Source organism: Zalophus californianus, chromosome 5, assembly GCF_009762305.2.
Source record: "Zalophus californianus isolate mZalCal1 chromosome 5, mZalCal1.pri.v2, whole genome shotgun sequence".
NCBI classification, from domain to species: domain Eukaryota; kingdom Metazoa; phylum Chordata; class Mammalia; order Carnivora; family Otariidae; genus Zalophus; species Zalophus californianus.
The window spans coordinates 101215322-101225573 of record NC_045599.1 but is presented as its reverse complement, the minus strand read 5'-3'; the positions used below and the strand labels follow the sequence as shown (position 1 = coordinate 101225573).

The 10252-nt window shown below is 37.4% G+C and overlaps 1 protein-coding gene across 1 annotated transcript; it reads left to right on the top strand.

Annotated features, from left to right (window-relative positions):
• The first annotated feature begins 7019 nt into the window (after positions 1 to 7019).
• On the top strand, positions 7020 to 7924 carry LOC113929488 (60S ribosomal protein L6-like). Its single transcript, XM_035727764.1, has one exon. The coding sequence runs from the start codon at positions 7020 to 7022 to the stop codon at positions 7884 to 7886; it is 867 nt and encodes a 288-aa protein (XP_035583657.1). The 3' UTR covers positions 7887 to 7924.
• Positions 7925 to 10252: the final 2328 nt, after the last annotated feature.

Below are 10252 nucleotides of genomic sequence, written 5' to 3'. Positions count from 1 at the left end.
TGATTACAGGAGTTCAAAGCAGTCATAATTTACTTGCTCTTCAAAGAGATTTTTAGCACAGACCTGCACAAATTACCAATATAAAATGGTTGGCAGGTACAAAGTAAAACAGAAGAACTATCCTGAGTAGACAAAGAGTTACCTTAGGCACTGGGAATACTTCAGAACAGTAACATCAGAAAGGAGCAATACGACAAACTGAGTGCTATAGAGTAAGTTCATTTTTCAGCAATCTGAGAGCAGCAATCCAGAGCAATGAAATAAAACCAGCAAGTCTCACCACATGGGGCAGCTAAAGCTGTAGTCTCCACAAAAGGAGGATAAATGGAATGTGTCATAGGGGATTAGGTGTTTAAGGGAGTAGAAAGTTCTTATAACAGCTGCTACTTGTGATGGATCTCAAGAATGTTTTTCAACAAGTAGATAAATTATTGAAATCCTTGCATTCGCAATCCTTTGGGAAAAGAAGTACAGTAAGAGACAGGAGCTGAAAATTTTTGCTAGAAAATGTTGAACTTAATTTCAAATATACCATTTTTTACTTGAACTGTGATCCACACTCATCTTGGAAAAATTGCAAAACGAAAATTAAGAAAACACATATTTCCATTATTTAGCTAGACATAACTCTACTTCTTGATTTTCCCTGGAACAAGAACTCAGATATTCCAATAGAGGAATTATTCCTTACATCACTAGCCACATACCTAGAGGCAGTGTATTCAAAATGGAGGGCTGGGGAAAGGTAAGCTCTTACCTTTTCTGTCTCTCCACCTCTAATCGTCAATAAAATTATGTAGATATTACTTAAAGAGTTTAGGAATGTCAATGGCGTAAACATAGTTTGCCCAAGCCTCTAGGTTAGGCTACAGGGACACTATATACCTCTACTAGTAAAACTAGCTTTCTTCACTTCCTGGACAAAGGTCATGGCAAGGATTCCCATACAATAGGTTTCCCTAAAAAGGGAATTATCAAGGCACAATTCCCTGCATTAATCCTTTAGGTTCTTCTCTATGCCGGCACTATTCAGTCATGGTCCATGGGCAGTAATGGATATGTGAGTACATTGTCTATTGTCAACACCTACTACCTCTAAGTTCTATCCACTCTGGTAAGGAAAAGTGTGGTAGCACATAGCTCCACCTTCATCCTTCTGTTATCTGCATAGCACTTGAAGAGCATTTGGAAGCTCTTATGTGGCCGACTTTGTCTCCCAGATGCAGGAGTGGCCATCTTGCTACCCTGGGAAATAGGGCAACAGACCTCATTGAAGGTCATGTAAGGCTCTATCAAAGGGACTAATGAGGATTTCCATGGGGTGTTACAGCATTAGCCAAAAAAGCGTTAGACTTTTCATTTAAAGGCAGCTGCTATTCTTTGAGATAGTGGCAGTGACAGAGCCAACTGCACATATTTTAAAAGTACTACCAACCAATCCAATACTTTAAACATGTAAATTCTTCCTAGGGGTGGGCGGTTCAAGCTGTGCAGTGAACACCAACTCATTTTTGCATTTCTTCAAGCAAAGAGAACAAAAGAAATAAAACTTGTTACCCTTGATGGTTCAAACCCTGACAATATACCATATAAATCATTATTTCTAAAGAACATGATCAAGTTTTTACTTCCCCAAACTCAGCACCTAAGGAAGCACTATAAAGGGTATTTATTGGTTGGTTTTGCCAGGGGCATTTTATCCTTTTAAAGGGAAGTACAAGATATTAGCACTTGTTTTTACTCTTATTGTATGTGCAAGAGATTTGTGCTGAGACTAGATGTTGGAAAAAATGGCATTCAGAAAGAAAGAGTGCCTGAGGTGGCTTTTCTGAAGATTCTTGGGAAATTATCTCAGGATTCCGTCTCTTATTTCTCAACCCATCTTAAAAGTTAGGAAAGAACCCTGAGGTAAAAATACAGAAATAATAATTTTGAGGAATTTTCCAGAAATTTCCACAATCCAAATATCTTTCTCAAATTTTTTTTGTTTTTTTTGTCTTATTTTATTATGTTAGTCACCATACATTACATCATTAGTTTTTGATGTAGTGATCCATGATTCGTTGTTTGCACATAACACCCAGTCTTCACAGAGTTACTTCTTCTTATAGTCACTTTTTTATTTCAGCTCAAATGTTAACCTTTTCAGAGAAATGTTCTTAACTGAACAATCTAACCTCAGACCCTAGGTAACTCTTTATGTTTTTCACATTTCTTATTCCTGTCTAAAAATCTAATATATTTATTGTCTTTTTATCCCTACAAGAATATACGTTCTATGGGGACAGGAACCTATATATCACGTTTATTATTAGATTCTTATTTTCTATAAGAATATCTAGAATATTTGTTAAGGGATGAGTGAACTAAGAGAACAGTGGCTTTCCAAGGAAGAAAAATTAAAGATTTTGTTTCTTCAGTCCTGGTAGGTGCCTACTACAATACTTGACATATCGTGAACACTACAGTTCCATAGAATAGGACACAAAACACAATTTAACCAAACGCCAATCGCTACACAGATGACCCTTGAGCAACACTGGGGTTAGGGCCGCCAGCACCCCCCTCTCCCACACACTGAAAATCCACATATGAGTTCTGATTCCCCAGAACTTAACTAATAGCCTATTGTTGACTGGAAGCTTTACCAATAACGTAATCAATTAGCACATATTTTGTATGTTATATGTACTACATACTGTAATCTTATAACAAAGTAAGCTTAAAAAAATACTAAGAAAATCATGAGGAAGAGAAAATGCCTTTATAGTACTGTATGTATCAAAAAAAAAAAAAAAATCCACATGTAAGCAGACCTGCATAGTTCAAACCCCTGTAGTTCAAGGGTCAACTGTAATTAGAAAATGGTTAAAATAACTCCAGTGCCTTTCATGTGTTGTTGCTTGCTATCCACATAGGTGAATAAAATCAAAAGCACATACAGTACATTTTTTACATATTTCAGTGGGAGCTGTATACCTTTGTTGAGAATGGGCTCCCCGCACTTCACTTAATGCTATACTGAGGTAATGTTTCAGCATTTCTGTACTCATCCATCTCTAATCAAATTAAACCAAGTCTGTACCTTATCGGCCTCATGCTGCACTGACCCAAAGTTCACATTTCTTGTTGAAATTCATCAGAGATGTTCTGTGTTGCAGCAGGGTTGTCAACTTCTCTTTAACATTAAGCTATTAATCTTATCCCAGGATGTGACCATTGGTCATTCCTACAATAACTGTGATCCCCTTTTCATATTAGCTCCCATAATAAATTTAGGAGTCCCATCAAGCCTAGGAATAAGCTGTGCAAATAGATATTATCCCAGAGTTAATGGTTATCTTTTCAAACAATAATCTTGTCCTCCAGCCTGCTAAGGAGCTCCCCTGAAAAATAAAACATTGATAAATGATTGAAACCCAGTCTCCTCCCCAACCTCTGCCTGCTCTCACTACCCCTGAATTAAAGCAATTCCATCCAAGCAAAAAATAAGTTGAATTTTAAAAGATTCCAACACCTTCTCATTTGAGGTCCCACCAGGTTACTGCCAGCTTGCTCGGAATCTGGCTGCTTCATTCTTGCTTTCAGCAGAGTGATTATCTGCCTATTAGCTGTCAATGTTAATGTCTTTAAAATCCCTTCACTGGATCCCTAATGAAAAGACATTAGATGATAAGGCAAGTGATTTCTCTACTTTCTTTTTGGTGTCTGACATCATTAATGTGATTAATGAGGTGACCAGGGAACCCAAATCATTTGTCAACATTAGATTGCTAGTACAATAGCCAAAGCTCAAAGATGGGGAAGGGATGGGAACAAAAGTCTTTTCGTATCTCTGTTCTCTACTTTATCAAGGAGATGAATGACTTACCTGCATGAATCTGTTTGTAAGAGTAAATGCTAAGAAAATTACAAACGTGTTTATTTGCTTTCACAGTATCTGTAATCTGTAAAAAACAAAGAATTATTTTTTAGTTTTAAAGTTTCAAAATACATTCCAGATGATTGACTAATGATTATAAAGTAGACAACAAATAGCTGGATCAGTGCCTTTTAAAAGGAGTAAAAGGAAGATACACTCACCAAGAGAAGTGATTGGCTCATGTTAGTAAAAACCCTAGCAGTACTTTTTGCTTCAGGCACAGCTAGATGTATCTTGCCCCTCCTGTCCATGTCTTTCTCTCCCATGTCTCATTTGTCCCTCCTTTTCTCTGATCTCATTTTCTTTGTTGTTTTCAAAATCCTAGGAAAAGACAGACAGATGAAACACCAGGGAGTACTGAGAAAGAAAACTTTTCTCTCATTGTAGTAACTTTCCAAAATTGATACAAACCTAGCTTGCTCCGCCTTAGAGGATGAGAATATAATATATATTGATGTGTTCACATGAGTCCAGTCCTGGAGCAGGGAGAAGTAGTGCACTCCAATGTGAAACATACTCCTAAGAGCAGGGAACTAAAATACTTCTTCACCCATAAAAAGAAAAATCAATCCTGAGCATCCAAATAATAAAAATAAAATATCTACCATAGAAGGAATAAGTGGTCTTTAAGGAGAAACTTTGTACTTAGTCACACAACCTTTTTTTTCTGCAGAATTATGAACTGATGGGCATTCTTTTTTTTTTAAGATTGATTGATTGATTGATTGATTGATATATTTAAGAGAACGAGAATGAGAGAGAGGGAGAGAGTACATGAGAGGGGGGAGGGTCAGAGGGAGAAGAAGACTCCCCGCTGAGCAGGGAGCCCGATGCGGGCCGATGCGGGCCGATGCAGGACTCGATCCTGGGACTCCAGGATCCTGACCTGAGCCGAAGGCAGTCGCTTAACCAACTGAGCCACCCAGGCGCCCCCTGATGGGCACTCTTATGTGTAGCTGGGAGGAGTATAAACTTTAGGATTTTCCTGGAAGGCAATTTGGAAACATTTTAAATATGAATACACACCTTGATCAGGCAACTACCATTCTAGGAATTTACACTAAAGAAATAATGGTAAATCTTCACAAAAAAAATGTGACTAAAGTGATGTTTATCGCAATGTGTATAGGACATCAAAGAATTGGAAGCAAACCAAATGTCCAAAAAGTAGGGGAGAAGAGTAAAAACAGCACAGAAAGTAATATTTTTAAATTCATGTATTTACTTGTCATTTATCTATATAATCTGATAAGATCTACAGTAAGAGGCTAGAAGTGTTTGTCTCTGGGTGGCTGAAACATGGATGATATTTCCTGCCTTCTTTTTGCAACTCTCTATTTATTAATTTGTCCCCAGTGAGTATATAAACTTGCATTGATTGTATAATGTTTGTATTCTGAGTTAGGGCAGCTTGAACACAGACTCCTGATTTACTTCAAATACCCTTTCTAAGTAATACCATACTTGAATGGGAGGCAAGGTGTGCAGGACATAGGACACTTCTAAGGTGCCTTTCAGGACCAGGTATCAACTAGAAACTATTCTCTTTGGTGTCTGTCCTAAGCTAAGAGGCTACACCTGGGGGATAGGGCACACCTATGTTTGGGGCCTCTGATGATGATTCAGGTTTTTTGGTTCTGAGGGAAATCAGTAAGCAGGTGCCTGGGCTCCTCTTCCATAAAGACTGCACCTGTTTACTTGCTGCATGTGGTCCTACTGACCTGGAAAGCCTAAAAAGAATTATACAGAAGAGAAAAGTGCCCCCAGTTCCTGAAGTGGGAGAACGCTGCCCTACCATACCCCAATTTCACATGATATTTTAAAATTGATTCCAGATGTAATATGATTTAGATGAAAAATATAAAATAGTTAAAACATTATAAGAAACTTAAGAAGAATATCTGTGTAACCATGCATTATACAAGATTCTCTTAAGCAAGACAGAAGAATTAGAAGCCCTATGTAATATTTCATTCCATGAAAATTAAGGATTTTTCATGCCAAGTATGTCATAAATAGGGTTAAAAGTGAAATGAGAGACCGAGGGAAATATTTTCAATGCTTATGTCATAAAAAGGGTTAATATTCATTACATAAAAAGATCTCTAGAAACAATTAAGAAAAAGAAAAGTAACTAAAGGAACAATGGACAAAGATGAAATCCTAGTGGTTAATAAATATACAAGAATTCTCTTAACCTCTTAGGACTTAGGGGAATGCAAGTTAAAACAACAGCGCTTGCTACAATGAGCTCTGGGTGTTATATGTTAAGTGATGAATCATTAAATTCTACTCCTGAAAACAATATTATGCTATATATTAACTAACTAGAATTTAAATAAAAATTTGAAAAAAACACAAGATGTCATTTTTTCACTCATGTCATATAGAAACAATAACGCAGTAAGAATACAGTGCTGATGAGGATATGGATATATAATCTCTGATATGTAATAATTAGTGAATTGCAATGACCCCTTTTGGAAAGTAATTATGCAATAGCTGTTAAAACTGTAAATGCTTATCACCTTTAACCCACTAACGTCAATTTGGGAATCTATCCTATAGAAATAAAAAATCCTTGTGTTATATGAACAAAGATGTCTATTGCAACAGTATTTTATTGTGGCAAAATAAGAAAAAATAAAGGGTCGCCAGCTGGGGAAATGGTTGGATAAATCACAATACTTCCACTCTGTGTAAGAATCTACACCTATCAAAAAGAATAGATTAGACCAGTGACTCTCAAAATCTAGCCCTTTGACCAGCAGCCTTGTCATCACCAAGGAACTTGCTAGATATGCATATTCTTTGGACCCACCCCAGACCTACCGTATGGGAATCTCTGAGAATGGGGCTCAGTAATGTGTCTTAACAAGTTAACAAGTCATCCGGGCGGTTCTGATACATGGTTAGATCTATATCAATTGTCTTAAGAAATCCATTCATATTGTTAAATGAATATATTAAATTTCAGAGTAATATATCTGATGTGATGCATTTTTATAGAAGCAAACATTGATAAAGAACACATTTTTGACATGTACTCATATTTTTGTATAAAAAAGCAGAAGTTGGCTCTTTCCCATCTTGCAAGATGGCGGGTGAAAAAGCTGAGAAGCCAGATACTAAGGAGAAGAAACCTGAAGCTAAGAAGGCCGATGCTGGTGGCAAGGCTAAGAAGGGTAACCCCAAGGCGAAAACGCCAAAGAAGGGGAAGCCCCACTGCGGCCGAAACCCTGTACTTGTCGGAGGAATTGGCAGATATTCCCGATCGGCTATGTATTCCAGAAAGGCCATGTACAAGAGGAAGTATTCGGCAGCTAAGTCCAGGGTTGAAAAGAAAAAGAAGGAGAAAGCTCTTGCTACTGTCACAAAACCAGCTGGTGGTGACAAGAACGGTGGTACCCGAGTGGTTAAACTTCGCAAAATGCCTAGGTATTACCCTACTGAAGATGTGCCTCGAAAGCTGTTGAGCCACGGCAAAAAACCTTTCAGTCAGCACGTGAGAAAGCTGCGAGCTAGTATCACCCCCGGGACCATTCTGATCATCCTCACTGGGCGCCCCAGAGGCAAGAGGGTAGTTTTCCTGAAGCAACTGAGCAGTGGCTTGCTACTTGTGACCGGACCTCTGTCCCTCAATCGAGTTCCTCTGAGTAGAACACACCAGAAACTCGTCATTGCTACTTCTACCAAAATTGATATCAGCAGTGTGAAAATCCCCAAACATCTCACTGATGCTTGCTTCAAGAAGAAGAAGCTGCGTAAGCCCAGACGCCAGGAGGGTGAGATCTTCGACACCGAGAAAGAGAAATACGAGATTACAGAGCAGCGCAAGGTTGATCAGAAAGCTGTGGACTCGCAAATTCTGCCAAAAATCAAAGCTGTTCCTCAGCTTCAGGGCTACCTCCGCTCTGTGTTTTCTCTCACAAATGGAGTTTACCCTCACAAATTGGTGTTCTAAATTTCTTACAAAGAACGTAATTAAATAACTGATCCATTTCAAAAAAAAAAGCAGTTGTAGAATGATACACCTGCTGCCATTAACACTGATTAAGGTGGGAAAGGAGAGTGGAAAAAATAACCTCTCCATCCATCGCTGCTTCATTTTTCAATGAACACAGTAAGCATACATAACTTTCCTTATCTCAAAAGAGACATTTAAATAACAAATTAAAGAAAAAATAATCAATAAACCTAGTTTTTTACCTGACATAGATCAAACAGACCCCAAGCTAATTGGATATTGATTTTGGTAAAAAGATTTTCCTTTCACCAAGCCTTAACTGGCCTTCAGATCTAGCTAGTGATAGTCCTGGTATAGCCCTTCATTAAGCAAACTCTTTTAAATAGGTAAATGGGTGAGAGCAAAGATTCTTGGATTTTGTGTGAAGGGGCTAAAAAGCACAATTCCTCTGGATTAATTTCTCCAAGCTATCTTTAGTAAAGTTAAAGTTAAAACCCACCCATTGGACCCTCTGAAAAGATTATAGTCACTGAAAGCAAACTATGCAGATGCCAACATCAACAGTACAACTTTAAGCAATTTATTAAATGTGGATTTTGTCCACTGGCGCTTTATTCCAATCCCTTCCATTGTGCTTTAAATTGTAAATTGTAAATGTGTAAAACAATGTTTCCTGTTTAAAACCTTAAAATCATTCATTGAAATTTTATTTTTAGGGCGCCTGGGTGGCTCAGTTGGTTAAGCAACTGCCTTTGGCTCAGGTCATGATCCTGGAGTCCCGGGATCGAGTCCCGCATCGGGCTCCCTGCTCAGCAGGGAGTCTGCTTCTCCCTCTGACGCTCTTCCCTCTCGTGCTCTCTGGCTCTCATTCTCTCTCTCTCTCTCTCAAATAAATAAATAAAATCTTTAAAAAAAAGAAAAAAAAAGAAATTTTAGTTTTAGGATCAAATAAGTTAAATGTTGAATTACTATTTTTTTGGTTAAGATTTCATTTCAAAGACAAAATATTCCAATAGTATCACCTGAAACTGACCCTATCTATATCTGAAGTTTGTTAGAAAATACATTTACTTGAAAAGGTCTAGCAAGTCAATAAATACATGACTCGGGATCCAAAAGTTACATCCCAGGAAGTCACAAAAGCTAGTAATTTGGGCCAAAATGATCATGGATTTTAGGTAAATTTAACTCGTGATGTCGACTTCTTCCTTTTAATTACTTAGCTCTTGAATACAGTCAATAGTCTGATGAGCTCTGATTATGGAGAACTCAGCTAAAAATATTTTGAATTAATAATCATCTGCAATGTGACATTTAGGATTCTAAAACTCTAGTCCTCCCCCCACACACACAACCCATTCTTTTTCCATGGCACAACTTTAGGGTTATAAGTGAAGTGAATCCCTAATGATTAATGACCAGGTGATTTGATTTTTGCATATTGCAAGAAAATTAAGAGGAATATTTACTTGCCCTTAAAAAAAGTCTGTATTCCACTAAAAAGAACCTAGATTTAAAATTTCCTCAGGCTCAAAAAAAATACTTCCATAACCTAATGTGTCGTGGTGGTCTAAATGATTTCCAAGACAATGTCATAAAAAGAAGCTTTTTGCCACTAAACTTAAGATAGATTAGACTTAAATAATTTAATTAAGTTAACAAAGTCCACTGTAATACTTTAGAAGTGAATCTCTTTTAGTCTTCCAATTTTACTGGCTTCATTTACTGTTGCAAAGAATTTCTAACCCACCATTACATCTATGCCTTTCCATAGAGCCACCCAGAGTCCTGAGGAAAAAAACCCAACTCATTTTATTATATGCTTTAGTTCTCAGCACATACCAACAAATAGGGAAAATCCTTTCTGCCTCAGCTCTGACATGTTTGCTCTGCATTAACATATCTCACTAGCATAAGTAAATATTTTTTCTTCCTTTAGGCAAATATTTGAGAACCTACTATGTGCCAGTCCTCGCTAAGCACTTCAAGTGCATAAGGAAAATCAGGATGGGGGTTTGACATAAATAGTTTATGTTCCAGTGAAGATTTCTCTCTAGAATAGTTTCTTAAATATTTTTTTGTTAACTCAATCATTTAATCAGATGTCTGACTTAACATCCACGCTATTTCCCATCCTGTTAGTAACTGATTAATCCATTTTACTATTTAGCTCTAAATGTTTTACCATCCTCCACAGTGTTCCTTTGGATACTTCCCTTCATTGAGGCCAGCTGGTCACCGACACCTGACCAAGGAATAGATCCTATGTACCTTCCACAATTATGTTACTTCATTTCTACATTATAACACTCTTTTATCAAAAAGTGTTCTGAAATGCTGGAACCAAGGAGAATGTTCTTATT